Here is a 21,111-nt window from a genome sequence, read left to right as displayed (position 1 = left end):
AACATTTTGGACACATCAATACACAGTCACAACATGTACTGAATTACAAAGCTATTATTGATTAGTTTTGAAGCATTACAAAACAATAAAATAGATAGTGCTACGCTGTGTTGAGCACATTGAATATTTGAAGTAATTGCTACAGTGTTCTTGTTTGGTTCCCGATCAAAGGAAAACACTGAGCTCGAGCATTATGTTGCTCCAGTAAAACAGAAAATGAGTTACTAGAAATAGACTGTGTACACGAGCTTGTGTGATCTTCTTCCTTGGTTAGCAGTTAAGATCCAAAGTTACTTTTAAGTTCATTTCGCAATGTAAATTCATTCTAACATGTCTACAGATGTAAACTAACATTGAATTTAGGAGATATCACCCAGTTCTACATATCTAATCCCAACTCATTGTCTTTACTCTACATAGAGTTCAAAACCTCATTGTGAGCCTTTGCGGGATTATTATCAAATGTAAAAGGAGTCTTCTGATTCAGGAAACCTCCTTTTAAACACATGAAAGTGCGTAGTGGTGGAATATATCTGGTCATATAACTTCTGTAAAGTTTTCATTGAACAGGTGAGGTCTAGAAACCTACATCATCCGTGTTCCACAACAAAATCTGCAAACTTAGCAGATAAAGAAAGCCTAAATAAACCCAACCTAGAAAGCAACCTCGAGAACTTCACTTCCATCTGCTGCATAACCTATTATAAACCGTGGTGTCTGACAGTGACCAACAGCCTGAGCCCATTTCTTTCAGAGCTTGTTCAGAGTGTTAAGCGGTGGCCTGAGCTGCCAGCAAAGAAAGACTACCTGTCACTCTCCCCAACAAGCACTCTAACACAAAAAAGCCCCTCTTACGTCTGTACACACCCTCTTCCTAAAGCCCATGGAGAGGATTTAATTCCTAACTTTCTCCTGACCACTCCTGCCTCTGGTATTTAATGCTGCGCTAATTTCTTCTGCATCTCTTCCTTTCTTCTGTTTCCCACTGATTCCTTCTTTCTCCTCCATTTCTTATCTCCCCCCCTCCGCCAAACTCTCCTCTCAGTCCGCCACTCTATCTATGCCATGCTCTCTCTTTCTTTCTAGTACCGTGTCCTGTAATCCTTGCCAGAAAGTATCTCATTTGCATAATCTGAATTAGCCTAATCTGTCATCCTGGCCGGCTAAAGAGGAGTTTCTCTTACCGGCCTCTGCATGATGGAGCGTGCTTTCCAAGAAAGAGGCAACTTAAATAGCTGCAAGCAACAGTATAAACCCCGGAAAAGCTGAATATATAATCATGTTTCACGCAGTGAATTTGAGCCCTCATTCTGAAACATATTGTTTTCCATAGTCAATATTCAAGTCATGGGACATAAGGCCAATCCTTTACTGGCTTTTCAGTGCTTCACTGAAGGTCCAGTGACTTGTTATATTTGGGGACACACACATAAACACAGAAAAATACATTTATCCAGTCACATGGGCTAAAAACAAGGCAGAAATCCAGAGTTATTGACGAACAAAGCATTTAAGCACCTGTGTGTGTAAAACAACAAACACTCACACACATCACTGCTTGGATACTGACCTTCAGCCTGCTGAAGGAGGACTGTTTGGATTGCTAAAGTATGTTCAAACAAACACAGGAAAGTGTGTCACTTTTTTTTTTGGCTACTGTTGATTATGTTTTTGAAGAGGGAGTTATAAATACGGCTCATTTAGACACACATAGCAGCACGCCAGTATTGATTTTTGAGTAAACATATGTCTAGACTCCGAATCTGCAGAACACACAAACACACACAGGCAGAGACACACTGCTGGATGCCAAGAGGATGAGGATGATGAGATGACTTAATAAGCACTCACACCAGCTAATGGGAGTGTGGGTGATGCAGAGAGGGAGCAAATGAGAGAAAGAACAGCAGCATAAAAGTGAGAGGGGAGGAAAGGAGCGGTATGGAGCAGATTATGATGGTGGTGGCAGCATGCGAGAGTGTGGTGGGGAAAAATTAGAAGAAAGTAAGATGAAGAGGGACAAATGTGGGAGGGAGAAATGGGGGAAACAACTGGGAGTAGAAAAAGCAGTGGGAGGATGTGAAACTGAAAAAAAACATTAAGAGGAAGAGGTTCAGGGGCTGGTAGGGATGAAGCAACTAGCAAAACAAAAGAAAGATAAGAGGGAGAGAGAGATTGACAGAAAATAAAAGGATAGAGGGAGATTGAGACAACATTGCTGCAGGGAGTAAGTAAGGGAGGCAGTGAAAAATGGAAAATTCACCAGGGAGTGGAAAAAAAATGCCAGGTGAAAATTCTTCTGGAGAGATGAGTTGTCAGAGGCCACCACAACAGATGAGGAGGAAAACAGGAGCGAGCCTGCCAGACAAAACCATGCAGACAAGACAGTAGGAGAAAACTCCCACCAGAAAGAGCCTGTCAGAAAAAGGAAGAAAAAACAACTTGGCAGAAAATAAAGGAAGTTGAGAGAACAACACGCAGCCTTGATGAAAACAGACAGTCCAGACAGGCATGTAAATATTCAAGCAGGTGCAGGACACGAACGCGGCGAGGGTATTTTCTGTCATGACACAGGAGTGATGAGCTCATGCCCAGAAGATCAATCATGTAGAAATTTAATCTCACAATATTATAGCCATGCACTGTCCCCCATTTTCAGTGTTGCTGTCAGTGTTGTGAGGATAAGTTATCTGCAACACCAAAGAAAGAAACGGGCGCCTGCATACATACAAGCCCCGCCGCACTAATCCCGCATAAAGCTAACATGTCAGAGCAGGAGAAAGATGCTGAAGTAACAACAGCTGAATTACAAACAATTCTCCCCCCCTCCAACCCCAAATAGCTTCACAGCTCCACATCCCATTCTTTTTTATCTCTTCGCTGGGTATTTGTGGAGGTAAAAAGACTTGTTTTCATTTGCAGCAAGAGTCAGATTTCATGCGTTTCCACAACTTAAGTGCATCCACAACCACCTCATTTTTCAAAATAGCAACAAATTTACGCCTAGCTTTTTTTTGGTTTTGAACACCCTTAGGGAAAAGTGTTTGTCTGAGCTAGTGGTGGAGTGGAAGAGCTTATTCAAAAGATGAAGCCAGCCATATGCACTGATTTGGAAAAGGTCCTGCTTGGACAGAAAACTGATAACAGTCTGCCTTGACAAATAAGTTTAAATGACTATTAATAGGGGGTAGGGTTGGGGATTTTTTTTTTCCGTCTGGCACTGATCTCCTGCTCACTGTGCCCATTCATTGTAGTAGCCACATTAGATTTGTAAGACTTACATAAAAGAGGTTTACAGGATTTCTTTTTTAGAATGAGTAACGAGGGAGTAAAACATTTCTTACAGGCAACAGGTTTTCATACATCCCGTTTCTCGCTTCATCTGCAAATTTGCATCTCTCACTATCTGAGTCTCTTTCACGTGGCCTTGACTTACTTAGGAAAACCCCAATCTCATCAAAAAAAAACCCAAACCCCACCCCACCCACCCCAAACCCCACATCTTTTGTTGCCATGGTTACGGTGCTTCCAAGGTAACAGCAAGACAGAAAAGCAGTGTGTGAGCAGAGTGACAAATACCTTCGACATGTGTGTGTTTACCAGCGTCGAGGCTCGCGTCTGAGCATGCAGCCAGACAGACAGACAGAGCAGCACGCGTGCGCACGCACAGACCAAAAAAAAGAGAAAGAAAAAAAAAAGAGCCAGCTCTTAGATTCCTCCCTCGGTTTGCTGTGTCAAAAAAAAAGATAAGCTCAACAACAATCACCTGGGTGCACAGACACTGCCTGGCTGAAAGTTTGTTGTAGAATAAACAGATTCACTTTTTTGTTTCCACTGGGAACACCTGTTGGTCTCTACATTTCTTCCTTTCTCTCTCTCGACAAACCATCTGCTCCCCTTCTTTCACTGCATCTTAACTGAAATACCGGCAGTTATTAATCTTCGCTCTGCAGCTTTTCGTACCTGCGCTGTATACATTGTGCCGGAGTGAGCGTGTGTGTGAAAGCCACAACGACAACACACTGTCAAAAGTTTCACCGCCCGTATGCGTGCATCCATGCGCGTGTGCCGATTAGAAAAAGAGAGAAAAAAACCCCACATTATGTTTGTGTGTTTTGTGTGTGTGAGTATGTCTATGCCGTGCGTTCATGTTTGTGTGTGTATTCCCTCACCCCTGGATGGCCTCCTCTGCTTGGTCTGCATGGTCAACGTGCCCACCACAGCCCCCATGTTTGCCGCCGTCGTTGTGGAAACAAGTGCGTCTGTGTGTTGAAGTCTGTGTCTCTTCGTCACGTGTTTCAGCGGCTAGAACGCACACGCACGCACTCCCTCGCCCTCTTTCCTCCTCTCATCCTCTCCTCCTCTCTCTCCACCTCCTCTCTCAATGGCTGCTCTAGGCAGAAACCCTCCTTCCATCATCCCCTCTTTCATCCTTTCACACTCCATTTTGTGGCGCTCCTCCTCTCTTTCTCTCTCTCACTCTCGCCCCCTTTCTCCCCAAACTCCTTCACTCCCTCCCTCCCCTCCCTCCCTGCTCCTTGTTTTTCATTAGGGGCTGTAGTTGCCCTCCCTCTTTCCATTTCTCTCCCTCCCTCTCTCTCCATCTATCACCCTCCCACCCTCACAGCGAGGCAAGAGCCCGAGAGGAGCATCAGTGATTCAGTATGAAATCGCCAGGATGTTGATTCACTAAATTATAAATTAATATTAGTATACCCATTGACTTGTCGATGATAACGCCGCATGAATCGCTCTGAACAAAACAACAAACATGCCCTGTTACATCCGCACACCTAAACGCATCTGTTTCCTTCTAAAGGAGAACAAATATGCAAATAGATACTTGCTCAAACACTGACTGGAGAGGTAAATATGAATCACGGAGTGAAGGGGAAACACGTGAATGTGACGGGAATTACGAAGAGCCCTGAGCTTTGCTTCCTCAGCATTGCGATTTGTTCACAAAAAGGCCACTTTAGTCCATCAGCACCTTGGCTGACTTCATCCATCGCTCTTGTTAATCCATCCTTACCCACGAGCAGGATGGATAAAGGGATGGAGAGTGAGTGAATGAGTGAGGGAGCGTGTGTGTGGTGGCAGATTGGCTTCACGGGTCAGGAGAAACAGCTGAAAGTCAAGGATGTGAGAAAAGAGAGAGATTAAAGTGAGAGGAGGCAAAGGATGAGAAGAGTGAGATATTTAATATGGCTCTAATAGAGGGATCAGGACGAGTGTCAGATAATATTGCAGGAGTGTGTGCTATTCCCTTTAAGAGCTGCACACACAAAGATGAAATCACATTTTAATTACAGACTAATCGATACAAACAAAGTAGACCACTCTAAGTGAGGGAAGTGTGAGAAGAACAGGAAGACAGTCACAGATGACAAAACAAATGTGCTGCACATGAAAGACTGAAGACTGTAAGCAGAAACGCCACTTTATGAAAATACTCAGTTATAAGTAAAATTCCAAAGAGTAAATATAATTATGTACAGTTTTAAAGTGAAATCTTATTTACACTTTTTTATGGTCCTCGGTCTGTGACCCAGCATTTTGAGTTTAGAAGTTTCACTTTAGTTCTTTGATGTTTGACTCTTAGTTTGTGGTATTTTGGCGTTTCGTGGTATAGTTGGTTGGTGTTTCTTTTTTTACTTTCTCAGGCTTTCTATAGAAATGGATTCTATTCTTGTTTTAGTTTATTTTACATTCCCTGTATTTTCTGTGTCTCGTGTTAAGTTTTACCTCCCAGTGTCTCCTCATCAGATTTAGTTCAGCTGTATGTTTCTCCTCAGGTGTCTCCACTCTAACCTCATCTCCTCTTGCGTATTTGAACCCTCAGTTTGTTTGTGTTCTTTGTTGTATCCTCCATCATGCTGTGTGCTCCCTTGGTCTGTGCTTCCCTGTGACTCAGAGGATTTGCTTTCCTGGCGCGAGCCCTGCCTCGTTTTTGTAATTTGTTTGAAAGGCTTCAGAATTAAAGCTGTTTTTTTGAGTTTCTTGTCTTGCGAGTCCTGCATTTGGATCCACCGACAAAGTCCCATCCAAAATGCCACAGTCACTCCATGGCTACTTTAAACCTGAAGTCTACAACTTTCTGCCAGGTGGTGCTGTGCTGGACTGCACTGCATTCATTAATGTGAAAAAAATTTTTTTCTCTTAAACGTGTGTCCTTAATGTGCATATCTTTTGTTTCAGCCTACACAATTTACCATACATAAGGGATCTTTACACAATATCAGTTGATAGACTGGTCAAAGTGTAATCCACCTCGCGCCCAGTGTAAGGTTGGATAGCGTCTAACTCCACTGTGTAATCAGATTGAATCAAATTAGACAAACAGTTCAGAAAATACTTGAATGGATGGTTATTAAGCATCATGAGAAAGAGTAACTGTAATTTTTTGTCCCAGCTCAATCAGCAGCTCATGTGGAACTGCAGAGGAGGAGGTGAACAGTTTTATGTCCCAAGGAATCAATAATCTGTCACTGTTATCACCCATCTTCGCTGTGATAAAGATCCCTCACAAACAGATGTGCTTCTTAAGGAAACTTCGGAAGTCTTTTGCAGAACTTTTTTGTAGAACAGCTATAGAAAGCATCCTCACTAGCAACATCACACCCACCCCATCCCAGCCTGTTCACCCTACAGGCCATCTGGCAAGTGAGACAGAAGTTTTGTTATGCAACCGCGTTATATAATGATAATTAAAATGGATATTAAACTGGTGACATCAATTAATAAAATATCCAGTTATCATACCTGTCAAGTGACTGTAGAGAGCAGAGGCTGCGAATCCTACATACAGCTCATACAGCTCTCGCGTAATCGTCCCTGTGCTTGTTGATGGCAAGAAATACAGGAATGAAGCTTCCACTAGGGCACGACATGTAAAAATTGCACTATTAGCTGGTTATGGTTTTCTTCTTCGTCTTCTTTGTCGATAAAATCTTTTTTTCCTTTCTCACTACATGGGGGGGGAAAAATATTGTTTAGTAGAGATGCAGTTGTTTCCACAAATGTTTTTTTAGTAAACGATTTGGAAAATAGTCACAGTGTCCTTTTATATCAAGCCAGCAGTCCGTAGTAGTAATGCCTCCGCAAATGTGGCAGCAGCTTCAAAAACGGGCACTTTTTTGCCTGCCGATGGTGAATAATGAACAAAGCGAGACTGTTAGGAAGCCATATGGGCAGATTTAGCAGAAAAGATTTAGTTTGGTGAGCAAAGGAAACTGCAATCTGCTTTTGTAAAAATGTGCTCATGAATGCGCTGATGCATTTTTTTTTCTTCACAACAGCTAGAAAGACAGAATGGACAGCAGTGGGGTGTAATGCTTTCACCCTGCCTACACACACATGGAAACACACATATGGTTACTCACACAAAGAGGCACACATATACACACACATACATTTTGCACATGCATCAAGCATGGGCAGAAAGACTGTCTGATCATAGGATGAGGTCTCTGTGGATGCTAGTGGCATCCAAATGACATGCAGTCGGCACAGTAGAGCATAATCATTTCCTGCCACACACACACACAAACTGCTCTTCCGCTTTGCTTGCCCTGCTATATAACTGACTGCCTGAATTGTGCCTATATGATTTTACAGGCTATCAGAGTTATTCCCTTCTATCTTCACTGCAGCCTACTTCTTCTTTAGCCTTAAACTATGTCTATCCATCTCTCGACACCTCCTTTTCTATGAATTTGTCTTCCGGCGCACAGCCCTCGCCAGTACACCTATATCTTGCCATCTCTCCCCATAAATCTCTGCGCTTGTATCAGCCTAGTGTTTCTGTCGTTTCAAACAGTGTTCCCAGCTTGTTCCAATCTCAAATCTCCGTCCCTCCCTATCTCCCCGTGGTCTCTGACAGGCCTGTTTCCACACGTTGACAGAAACGTTTCTCCATCTAGTAATCATTTCAAAGTCTGTCTGTAGAGCAGAGAGAAAGGAGTGAAAGGTTGGAGTGTGTGTGATTGTTTTTATGCTTGTGTGTATAATATTGGTACAGAACTGCCTGGTGTTTCCCTGCAGGCATGTGAGTGAATGGCTGCAGACTGTTTTACAAGACCCCTGTCAGACTTTAAAGGAAAGATGATATGAGACAGAAGCGAGGAGAGAACAGCAAGAGCAGGCAGAGGTGTGTGTATATATATATATATATATATATATGTGTGTGTGTGTGTGTGTGACTCTTTCAAAAATGCATGTAAGGAGGAAGGAAAAAGCAGCAGAATTACAGATGGAAGCATATTTGGCAATAAAGGATGAAGAAGGGAAAAAAATCAGGAGGAAGAAGCATACCAGAAGAGCTTCCAGCGGGAGATTAGAGTGCGATGCAGAGAGAGAATGAAAGAGTAAGAAGTGGGTAACAAGAGCCAGGAGAGTGGGCGAGTGGTATTGCAAGAAAGAAAAGGCAGAGGAGAGCAAGTGGGACATGCAAACATCACATTTCCAGAGATGAGGACGGTGGAACAAAAGAAATTAGGGAAAAAACCAGGGGAGGGAAAATAAAACTCTGAAGATTTTGATTAAGATTCAAATGCTTTTGGAAGCTTTAGAAAATCAAGTGAATAAAGTCAAATCTGCACATTCAGACCCACCTCAGTGCTAACTTGCAGTGGGAAAAAAACCCCCATAAAAACACCTGCTTCTCCACATGAAGGATTCATCTCAAGAGTTATAGATTATGAATCAATCATGGCAAACAAAGCTTTGGCAATTACTCATCAGGGGCATCGCGGCTTTGAACAGGGGACATGTCTATTAAGAAAAATCAATACTAATATCTATCGCTGTTGAAATGACTTCTCACACAGACGCTTCCCTGTATCTTTATTAGCAAATGCATCCTGAGTCTCTTACAGGCGCCCATCAAAGAATGGAAAAAAAGGGGATAATTAAAGGAGGCTCTGCAATTGATCTGTTTTTATCAAGGGAGAGGGGTAAAAGCAAGAAAAACAAGAGGGATGGAGGATGGTATGCAAACAAATGGAAAGCAAGGAGGAAGGATAGACATTAAAGAGAAGTAAAGCACAAAAGAGTGAGACAAAGCAGAAGATAAAGTGTGAATGTGGCAGATGTTTAAAGAAGATTCAATGAAGAGAGAGAGAGAAAAGTGAGCAGAGGAAGTAGCTTAGTTGAGCTAAGTTGTTAGTCTTACAGCTAACTGGACTGACCTGGGATGTGAGGTCTTTGTAAACATGGCAAAGGAAGCAGGAATAGGAAGATATTCGTATTTGACATTGAGATGTTAGAGGAGATTTTTTAACCATCAGTGGAAAAAAAAACCAAGATTTGAGGTCAGTCTGGATGTGCAGCTAAAGCTGACAGCATTTCATTGATTAAAATAGATGACGGTCCATTAAGTGATTGATAGTTAATAGGGAAAGTACTCAATTTTAAACATGGTAGCTCGTGTTTATTTCTTGCCATCCTGAGTATATGAAGAATATGTATCAAATGCATGACAGCTGTGACTCACTAACCCGATTAGTATAAGGTCACTCTGAGGTACTTGCAGTTAGGGCATCCTGTCAGAAAGGATTTCATTTTACTTTACTTGCAGTTTGGTTATGTTCAGGCAAAAACAGGAGCAGCGTGACAGAAACGGTAGATACAGGCACGGATAAGAATGTCAGTGATTGTAACGATGTCCACCATATATTGTTTTCCTTGCAGAGTTTATTTCATCTAATAGGTAATTGATTCTTTTCATCTTATCTTAGTCTTGGCTTCTCACTGCAGTGCAGCTCTTTATTTCTCAGGGGTCGCAAAACAAACTCTGAGACATGGGTTCAGTTGGTGACAGGCGGTCTGTTTGTAGTCTGTTTTTTCTCAATTCTCTGCTGTTCCACTTAAAATGTACAAGAGATTTGTATTTATGTTATTTTAACCCTGAAACAGTTTCATAGTGCACTTCATAATATCTGCACCAATACAAAAACACTTTCTGTAGCGCTTGGTCTGAAAGCGTATGTGTTAAATCTGATTTTGGATTCATTTGCAAAAAAGACGGAACACAAGGCGTTGCCTCTTTGCTCTGTACTTTTTACAAACTAGGCTCAGTGGACAGATTAAGTGCCTGTATTGCTACCAAGTGATGTCTGTTATCCACTGAAACCAGAGCAACTTTGATCTGAATATAAATTCACGTTCTTTTGGCATTAAATGCGACATTGGCAACATTTGCTACTCTCATTATACGAGTGCCATTTCAGCTGTCATATTAATTTAGCTCAAGTGATGTGCATCACTGCTGTCATATCTGTGCATACAGACTGAACCATATAGTCAGGACTAAGTAGCTATCTATATTCATCATCTCCATTTCTCTCATTGGCGCCGGTATTACAAAGGCCTGGAGGCAAGCACAAGGCTGAACGGTCTACAGAGATAAATTGCATGGAAAATATTGTTTATCTTTGAAGAACTATGCAAAGCATTTGCCTGCAAATATTATGCAAATGAATTATCCTTATATATACAGTGTGCAGATTTTTTCTTATATAATATAATGCCTGAATGTGGGTTTAATTTGGAACACCGACAAAGAATCTTCAATTACGGTCACTTTTTTTTTTTTAAAGTGGAAAGCATGTTTGCTGCGAATATCTGCACGGCACAAACTTGAATGTAAAGAAATATGGGAGCTGAGGTTCTACGGCAGTATCGCAATCGCATCATTGCGCCTATAAACAACACACAGACACACATGTGCTTTGGGCATGAGATTAAGCAGAAAGCTGTTTTCGTGATGCCATGTGTCTAATAAAGCTCTTTTGCTGTCCTAATTGGCCCTTTTGGTCTACTTCTTTTGATGTCTGGGGATGAGAGAGAGAGGTGGAAACTATAAAGCCCATTAAAGATACGGAGATCCTCTCTTCTCAACCCTTTAGCCCTGCAGCAGATGGAAACGTTGAGCCAAACGCACTTGTTCTCCAGAAGACCCACATGCACAAACGCATTATATTTGCATGTATTCTACCGCCCTGAAACTAAAAGCCAACATGATTAGCAAAACTTCAAACAGCTGGAGTGATCTTAGAGTAGGACAAGGCTGTACTGTGCAAAACTCAGAACACAAAGAGATGCGAGGGTTCGAGAGAGCGAAAGAAGAAGGAACCAAGAGATAAACAGCAAAGCTGGACGAAAAGCCATAGATCAAGAAGGGAACTGTGTTGCGAATACAAAGGGAAGACTTGAAGGGACCAACACATGAAAGACAAAATGAGAAGGTGAAATGAGGTGAAAGTGTGCAAGACAAAGAGAGAGACAGGAAGAGAAAGAAAATTCACTTGACAAAGTGAGCGGGCATAGAGAACTGAAAGCAAAGGCAGAAACAAATGGAGCAAACAGGAACGGGAGATGAATCTGTTTGCAAAGGTGCAGCTTTTGTAGTTTATAACCGCTGGGAAATATTTCATAGGAAAAGAGTAGTTTGTGTACAAGCAATGGATAAATGTCTTTTTTTCCCCAGGTGAAAAAAGACACATACTGATAAATGCCTTAATCCCAGCCTATGGCTATATGAGCCAGTGAGGGCAATGGCTAATAACTCAGCCTTCAAGCTTCCCTTGTGGAACAGCTATGACTTTATGTAGGCCACAGCATTAGTTTGACTTCATTTAGAAACCCACACTGAAAGCAAAAGCACCCACTATAGTTGTGTAGTTTAGCAACTCGTTTTAATTCATTCCAGTCAATTCATCACCACAATATGTGCTGGATAGGACTGTAAATGGACTGCATTTATCTAGCTTTTTAAAACCAAAGTGCTTTACAGAGGGACTTTCATTCCCCATGCACAACACAGTCCTGGCCATGGGGAGCAAGCAAGCTTAATTTCTTTCTCAAGGGTCCTTCAAAACAAACAGGAGGGGCTTGGGATCAAACCACCAACCCTGCAATTAATATCTAACCAGTTCTTGTGGATACATGACTGCTGCAGAGCAATGAATTAATTATAGGCTACATTATCGAATGGGGCTTTCACTGCGCATCTCTAAGATAAATGCCAACATTAGTAACCCGTGTCCTCCTGAAAATAAACACAGTTTTGCAACCGGTTTTCCAAGTCAAAGGGTTTCGAGTCTCTTGTGCTTTGAGTCCTAAACTAATTTAATATTACAAATGTCATACTGAATTTTTAAAAATGTAATGGTGAGTATGTGTAGGAAATGATGTGAGTTTTCTGGGTTTTTGTCCACAGCATTATCTAAATGTGATCACTGGAGTTAACATCCGTTGTCACTTGCTGGCATGAACTGGATCCATCAAAAGTGGCAGAAAAATTTAGCTACAAGCAGCGATGAGGGAGCCGAGAAGTTAAGCAGGGTGCAGTCGCCATCGCAAATGAATTATGATAAAAGGGTAATGGGGAGTGCCGATACCAATAAGTCCCACGTCTATATGCCACACTTGGTGTCGACAAATCAAGGTTGCCAAACAGGAAGTGATGCCATTATGACATATTGACATGCCCTCAGTTTCTGTGTGGTGGGACATAGATAAATATAATAGTTTTTTACCCACTTTGCCACATATGGTCATATGGTTTACTGTATACAAGGTCATTGAACTCCAAAGTAATGGGTCCATTATGTTTCAGCTCCATATTTTTAATAATGGAATTTACTAGTGTAGCTTTCTACGATTCACAATTTAAAATAATTCTTGATATCTTATTTTGGGGCTCAGTTCACTTCTGTCTAAAATAAGCACCTCCTCTTTTAAGCCAAAGGTCTTCTGATTGGATGTGCCTTTCCAAACAGGATGTTTGAACAGCAAGTCGGTGGCATTTCTCTTAGTTAGAGCTGTGCATCTGTGATGACCATACTAAAGATATCTGCTCTCACTGACATCATACAGAAGCAAGAGTAGAAAAACATAGTCTGAAACAGACGAATTAAAACAGTCTGAAGCCAGAGTTATGGCTCACAGAGATCATTTGCAAATACACACAGCCATTTATTGTAAAGCTATGCATAGACATGCTAAAGAATAAAGGAAAAACCTAGCAGTCATTAGATTTTGATTAAATATAGTATAGTGTTGGCCAGGCTGTACCATTCTTCTGATCTCCCTTTGACGTCACTATACATTAGCAAGCAATTTTAGAAGGTCAATCTATCAAGCAAAAAAATAAGAGTGCCTTTTCTTGTTGCAGTGCTTTAATTACACCATATTTTTAAACAACCTCGGTGATCAATCTATGCACAAAGTCAGGCATCAATACATGAAACAGTTGCTGAGATGTGTTTGTTAACTTTGGCTCCTGATTTCAAATGGACCTAACAAACCAAAAATCCATGTGATAACATTTGTGGAGTTTGCACTGTAAAAAACATCTTTATCTATTTATTTATTTTTACTTATATGTAAACACCTACTAGGATAAGATTTCTTTTAATTCAGATGAAAACTAAGTGACATATTACTATACTATTATTTATTTAAGAAAAATTAAGTTAAAGCAGTGTGTGGGAAAAACTGAGTACACCTATGACTGTACATTGTTGACTGAACCAGAGCCTGTTTAACAACCTTTAGGAGCAATAACTTTTTTTAAACAATTGTTTCTTGTACGACTTCAATAGTCTCTCACATCATTTGAGAGACTGCCAAAAATTTTTCATTTTTTCAGCCATTCTTTTGTAGATTTGCTAATAGTCATGTTACATGACCCAATTTGGGCCAAGCCTTAGCTAACGGCCTTACACTTGACAAGGACTTCAACTCAGTGACTGCAAGGTGCTGCAAAACAAGCCCAAATCATCAGCCCTCCAACACCGTGCTTGACAGCTGGTACGAGGTGTTTGTTTTTTCACAAACATTGCACTGTGCATTTTGGCCAAACTCTTCTACTTCAGTTGTATCTGTTCAAAGGATATTGTTCCTGAAATCTTTTGGTTTGCTCAGAAGTAGCTTTGCAAATGTAGGCCATACTACTACGTATGTTTTTTTTTTATTAGAGCGAAGAGGCTTTCTCCTGGCAACCCTTCCAAAGAAGGCATACTTGTTCAGACTTTTTGCAATTGTACCATCATGAATTTTAGCATTTACCACTTTCAATTTCTCTGGGTATTGCACAGTCTGACCTTGGGGTGAATTTGCTGGGATGTCTAGTTTGGAAAGACTAGCACCTAGGGATGGAAATTGATAAGAATATAGCGATTACGATTCCATTATCAATATCACTTATTGATTCGATTCCTTATCGATTCTCACCAGCTTCTCTTTGAGAGTCACCACTATGACCATCACCATCTGGTCAGATGTTTGCGCCTGTTGGAGGTATTTCCCCTCTTTGTTGTGATCGGTCTTAGGGTCATTAGTCAAATAAGTAATTATTATACAGGACACTTTTGTTTAAAGTAATGCATTAGAGTTTTTAATTGCTCCTTCTACTACTCGTTACATTACTTTCATGTCACTCTGTAAAATGACCTGAAATGCGTTGTCTCACAATTACAGTTTCACAATATAAAGCTCTGGCTAATGTCTTACACACCAACACAAATCCCTGTCCTAATGAGGACACACATATAATCTTCATCTTAGTATTACACAAAGCCTCTCAGTGGAACAAAAAGTTAACAGCACAAAGAAAAGATGAAAACCCGCATGAGGAGATTTTTAAGTGATCATCATAGTGATTCTATTAAAGAAAGATAGAAACTGGCTGGAGTCTGACTGCTCATCAGTTTGTTACCTGTTGAAATTCAGGGTCTGGCTGCTGGGCTGGGGTCGGCATTCACTCAGCTTTCACTCTGGGTTCTTGGCTAGCTTAGCGTTAGCATGCTATCTGTGCAGATGCTTACAAAGAGCAAAGTTGCGTTAGCAGCATAATGAAGCTGTTTCTGTCCTTGATGCAGTTAGCACTTTACCATTACACTTGTTTTTATGGGCAAAAAAATACTAAATAAAATAAAATAATAGTAATGTCCATATCCACGCTGTAGACTGTGTCACTGTTTTCCTCCTCCACACACAAACTGAAATCTTGTAGTGCAAGAACTGATAAGTGAGATTGATAGGAAGGCAGACTAACAATTCCAATAGAACTAGACTACTGGGAACCAGTTCTTAATTCCCATCCCTACTGGCGTCTGTCTTAAATGTTTTCCACTTGTAAGTAGTCTTTCCTCACTGTAGAAAGATGGACTTTAACTTTGTTTGGAAATGGCCTTATAACCTTTCCCAGATTGATGGGCAGCAGCAATTGCTTCTCTCGGATTATTGCTGATATCTTTCCTTCTTGGTATTGTGTTAACACACACCTGAATGCACCAGACCTGTGCACTGCTTTTATAGATGTGATCAAACTTGGTAATGATCAGTGAATCAAGAACATTTGGTTAGCATTGCCCAACAGCTGAGTTTTGACTTTGTTGTTGTTAAACATATAATACGACCAGATAAAGGTCAGATTTTCCTGATATGAAAACCTTAAAACTGAAAGATGGTGTCCTTTCTTTTTAACATAACTGCATCTTTATCTTTGGCTTGTTTTTGGCGTTTGAGAGCTCAAGATACAGATGTAAGATCGAGGTTCTGTTCCCAGTCAGTGGGGCAGACTTTGCAACTTTTTAGTCTATGGTTCAAGGGGCTAATACAGACTTCCTGGTCCTCCAAAATAATACAAAATAAAGATAAAATTACTAGTTCATAACATTATTCCCCTCAGTCAGCAATGGCAATGGTTAATACTAAGAGAAGTGAGTTGCTGAAAAGTATTGTTTCTGATTTTGTCCTGTCAATTTAACAGCTTCCTTAAATCCACATCTATAATTTTCATCTAAAGTTTGAATCCTCAGCTAGTTAACTTTAAGTCCTTCTCAGCTGGCCATTGCCTCATGTTGAGTTGTGATCAAGGGTGGGTCAACCTTCCATGCAAAATGAATCCTGGCCTGCTTTCATTAGGGCACTTTTTTTTATCACTGCAGCAGATGGCGAAACACACACGTTCAGTGACACACACATTGCAGCCCCCTGAGAAGCAACCTCGCCTCCTCTCTCAACTTTTCTCAATTTTTCCTCTCCCACTTTTACTCATCTATCACTTCCGCCTCACACCCTAACAGTGGAAACTTCAAAGTGGCTGCTATTTAGAGGTTACCCTACATCCTGGTTGCTTTGTAAGCATTGTTGCCTTCCCTAACGAGTAAATGGGCTGCGTTTGAAATGGAAGTAGCTACCACGAACACAAAGTATCTGACACGCATGTTCATACTGTGGACTGCAGAAAACAACCAACCTAAAAATGTGCCTTGAGTATCTCTTTAGCACATATCGACTGAGAGCTGTTTCCACGCAGGAAAATGAGGTGCAGGTCAGGCACTGAAATAAACAACCCACGCAGCATGCTATATATGTTTGTATTTCAGGAGCCCATTTATGGGGTCTCTAAGGACTTTTCTCAGCTCTTCTTTGTCTGACTGCACTGTTGGACAGGGAAAACACTGAGAATATAGAGCTGGAAGGCATTTTCCTGAGGGACATTCACAGCATATAATTTACTTCATTTACATCACCTCCGGTGTTTTTTTCTTTCTTTTGTCACAGCATATGCAACATGCAGACAGTTTTGCATGATCTCACTCCAGTTAATGATCCAATTAGAGATTTCTGAATTTTATCCCTCTGTTTTCCTCGTCGAGATGTGATTTGGCTCCCGATTTTCCAACCTCTGCTGTGTGTATTTGAGATGCAGCGCTGTGTCTGTCAGCGATAGCCATCAAGGTTTAAGGTCAACAGATGCAGGACAGACCACGGCCAAAAGCTGATGGATTACAACGCTTTGATTTACGGCACAATACCACAGCCACCACACACACAAAATGCACGATTCTTCACACACGCCTACATTTTCAGCAGTCAATTAGGTGCATAAATATTTTCTGTGGACAAAGAATACACATACATACTGGGTACAGCATGCATGTGTCAAGTGTCATCACCTGTCAAACAGTAGCGTGGCAGGAAAGAGAGTGGGCTGGTTTGGAAAGCAGACAGGGGTAAATACCATCACCTATTATAGACATTGCCCAATGGCACAGTTGCGCGCACACATGCACACACACGGACACATGTATATTGTTAAATCCACAGTTCAAACAGAGGACAAGTGGCCTGGAGCACTCTAAAGCAACAGTGAATAACAATTTCTCTTTTTATACAACTTCTTATTGCAGCTTACAGCACATTCATCTTAATACCATAATGCACTTCTTGTGCCATATTCACCACTCTGAGCAAACATATATGACTCCATCACTAAAGCACAATGACGCAACATGATGGATGCTGCTCACAGTAACATGCAAATCCTCACATTCAGGATTCAAACGTGTTCAGTGTGTGCATTTTAAATACAAATTCTTACCTTTGTGGTAGGACACTTGCTTGGATTGCAAGGAAAAGGTTCCCATCACAAGACCCATGTTGACTTCTGGCTGCTGGAAGGTTGTGCGTGCTGGCGTAAGTGAGTGTGTTTATGAGCGCGCGCTGGTCTGCCTGCCTATGATCAAGGTGTGCTAGTAAGTATGCGTACAGTAGGTGAGCGTAAATTTGTGATTAAGTTAGTCCATCAGCCAGCTGTATGTGTAGAAGTACAGATATCACTTCTCATGCTGCCTCACACCCACACAGCTCTGCCGCTTCTGCTCGAGGGTGTGTGTGAGAGAGAGAGTGTGAGTGAGAGGAGAGAGAGTGGGAGAGACAGAGAGAGAGTATGCGTGTGTGTGTGTGTGTTTCTATGTATGCGTCTGTAAATGAAATAAGCGGCACACATCCACTCTCAGGCTGCCTTTGTCTACCCTGCCACTGAAGCTGTCTATTTTACATCCCTTCTATCTCTTTGTCCACCAGTCCCCAGTCACCAGACTGTCATCCCATCAATTCCTCTGTGCCTCTTCATGTATCTGCCTCTATGTCTCTGCTTCTCCCTGCTCCCGTTTTCTCTCCCATTCGTCTGAGTCGCTCTGTCTCTTTGTCTGTCTGGTGGGGAACGGGGAATTTGCACACTGTTGCACAGGAAAAGGCAGAGACAGAGACGGGAGAGATGGGGCAAGAGAGGAGGACAAAACTCAAGAGAGGGCAAGCGAGAGGAGGAAGAAGAGATGAGGAAATTAGGAGAAGAAAGAGGAGAGGGTGAGGAGAAGAGGAAGAGGAGACAGAGACAAATCAGGAGGATTCACAAACGGCAGGGGAGGCAAAGTGAGGAGGCGAGAGGGTGGGAGGGGAATACCGTGAAAGAAAGAGATGGAGTGAGATGAGGAGTGCAAGAGGTGAGGTGAGATAAGGGAGGAATAGACTGATCCGTGCCCCCCTTTGTTATTCAGCAGGCAAACAGTCTGAGTGTGGAGAGTGCATTCGCTGCTTTATCTCTACATGCACAAGTGTGGCAGGTGGTGTGTGTGTGTGTGTGTGTATGCGATTGTGTGCGTGTAATTATTCTGCTCGCGGGTGGGTCATGGACAAAACCCTCTACGTGTGGCAAAGCTACATCCTCAGAAACGCTGCCTCGCATTTGTCAGCGACTGCATCGACATGCTGTATCAGACATGTTTTTGTGCTCAAGTCTCCTGATGAACTCATCAACTACACACACACACACACGCACACACAGAGGCCACACACCATCTACAACAATACACCCAGGAGAGCGATGCCAGTCTGCAACACAGTCCAACTCATACATGCACTCCTTACTCCCATCAGTCACGCTTAACCCCTTGGTGCCCTCTGTGTTACACCGGTTGTTCAGATTGGCAGGCTGCGCTGATGCCACTGATGGCAGCCCTTATTGAAATTCCTCACATGGCTTTAGTTAAGAAAACAATTTACTGCTGAGCCATCGCTGTGGTTGAGCTGAGGCCATCAAGGCCAATGATAAAGTCATTAGGGCATGGCATTCATTAAAGGCTAGCTGCAGTAGCCTGCATGCTCAGGATCAATGCAGAGTAAAATAAGAGAGGGTAGAAGGCAGTGCAAGAGACTGAGAAAAAGAAAATTAAGAACAGGGTAGTGAAAGGTGGATAGACAAAGAAAGTGAGAAAAATGAGCACTGCAGGGCAGGAGTATGTGTGTGCGTGAGTGAGTGCGTTCAATGGTGAGAGACATTTTTTGGGTATGCAAGAGCTCACACCTCCCCTATCCCTTTTCTATCTCTGCAGAAAGGAGGAGATCATACGTGATTCTCTTATCAAAATCAAACACTAAAGAGGAAAAAACATTTTGCACATGCGTGCACGCATACGCACAAACGCTGACAAACACTCAGTGCTTACAGCAAGTAAGAGCGGCAATAAATCAACACAGAGAAGCAGGTCTTTGAGTACACACTACAGCAATGACACAAAGACATGCTGATTAAATTCTGAAAGCCCGGCTGAATAGGCGAGATAAGGGAGCGTGATTTGCTGTAGTGATGATGTTTAACTTCAGTGAAGGGGTTACATACACATCCATCAATAGAGAGAAAAGCCTTCGGTTGATCAAACACTTTGAAAACCCAGTGGATAAACTGAAAAAGCTCACAGGGGGAACGCTGAAAAACGTGTTGTTTTGATCAGTCTCTGCAAAGCTGACATTTTCCAAATACCAAGTTTTCAAACAACACAGGCTGAAGAAAACAAGCTGCAATTACAGAATGGAATAGAATAGAATAGAATAGAATAGAATAGAATAGAATAGAAAGTAAATTCTTAACCTTGAAAATAGCTGAAAAACCTTGGGCAAAAGCCCCTCAAGCCTAAAGAAGATGATATTTTTTAGTCTGTAAAGACCTCCAAAGCAGTTACTCAGTGGATCTTGTCGTGCTCTCTGTTGTGTGCCTTTTACTTGTTTTTGTATATATTTATTTTGATTGTATATAGTTCTCCTGTTTGTTATTTATTCCTGCTGTCTTACTTTTCGTATTTTATTCCAGAACAGTTAGTGTGGAACACCCACAAGACATGTATAATCAAAATAAAGGACTATTCTATTGTATTGTATTGTATTCTATTCTATTCTATTGCAGTGAGAATGGTTTGTCCTCTGGAAAAAAAAGCCTGAACAAAAGTTTTTCAAAAATCTTTGAATTCCAAAACCCAGAAACAGTGAGAACATCTGCACAGGAAAAGCTGCAGCATCAATCACTTCTCCAATGACGCAAACGCCTCCATGTACATGTTCAACTCAGCTCAGTTAGAACTTAAAGAGTTATGACTCCTGTCTGTTGGAAACAAAGACAATATTGCACTGTTTCGGAACAGTCCACAGATGGGAGATGGATCATCGAACTGCTGGACTTGCCTGCCGCTGGCTTCCTTTTTGTAGCAACCAGCAGCAACTATAAGCCATCTGTACCCAGCAATATTTTCAGTGCTATTATAAAATAGTATATATTTTTCTACATTGTCCTTTGAAATCAGTTTGGAAAGCTCCAATGAAAGTGCATAAGTGTCAGAGGGTCTGGGCAAATCTTGTGTTTATTTTCAGGTTGTTTTGAGTGTGGAGGTTTGATTTTTAAACCTCAGAACACCAACACTAAGTGTTGCCTTCATTCAGTCACACTAGAGTAAAACTAGGACAGAAATCTCCATGCAGCCAGGAAAAATTAGTGGTTTCCCAGTGATTGCATTGAGATTTTTTGCATTTGGAGATTGATTGGAAGTAGTTGAGGTGACTAAACTTGGCAGTCAGAAACTTAGCATGCAGCAGTCTCAATTCGTGGGTAACAACTGGTGATTGCAAGGTGACGGTAGAGGTCGCCTGGTGAAAGCCAACCTGTCTCCAAGCAATTGTGGTCCAACTTGGACCACTATGAGCACTCTCACACAGATTAGCAAAGGTCTGCATATAACTGAAGCCTGATTTGATGTGATGTGACTTTGTAGGGACTTGACTCAATAAGATTGTTCAACTACTCATCTCAAGTAACTAAGTGGCTGCGTTTTGTTGATATTCCTATGTAAAAGCAAGGTTGCTAAGGACCTATGTCATTTTGCAGTCATGTCACCATCGTGCAGCACTTTAAATGAAGAAAGTGAAGAAATACTGGGCTCAGACAGCATCAGCCGATTGTGAACAGCTGCCCAAAAGAGGTCATGACAT

At 41.7% G+C, this 21,111-nt stretch overlaps 1 protein-coding gene across 3 annotated transcripts in view; it reads right to left on the bottom strand.

The window, feature by feature from the left end:
- The window catches only part of kcnip1a (Kv channel interacting protein 1 a), a 45,751-nt gene that overhangs the window by 12,642 nt on the left and 11,998 nt on the right, over positions 1-21,111 (bottom strand). The window contains exon 1 of one of the 3 annotated variants that reach the window (XM_013907921.1): positions 17,396-18,017. The exons of 1 other annotated variant lie outside the window; for it this stretch is intronic. In XM_013907921.1, the coding sequence (XP_013763375.1) occupies positions 17,396-17,453 (58 nt within the window). In that variant the 5' untranslated portion in view covers positions 17,454-18,017. Of the gene's footprint in view, positions 1-4,172; positions 4,432-17,395; positions 18,018-21,111 lie in introns of those variants that run through there. One more of the 3 variants, XM_005723190.1, reaches the window with a different exon arrangement.

Source organism: Pundamilia nyererei, unplaced genomic scaffold, assembly GCF_000239375.1.
Source record: "Pundamilia nyererei isolate P.nyererei 1_Seehausen unplaced genomic scaffold, PunNye1.0 scaffold00008, whole genome shotgun sequence".
Lineage (NCBI taxonomy): Eukaryota > Metazoa > Chordata > Actinopteri > Cichliformes > Cichlidae > Pundamilia > Pundamilia nyererei.
This window is presented reverse-complemented; position numbering and strand designations above follow the sequence as displayed.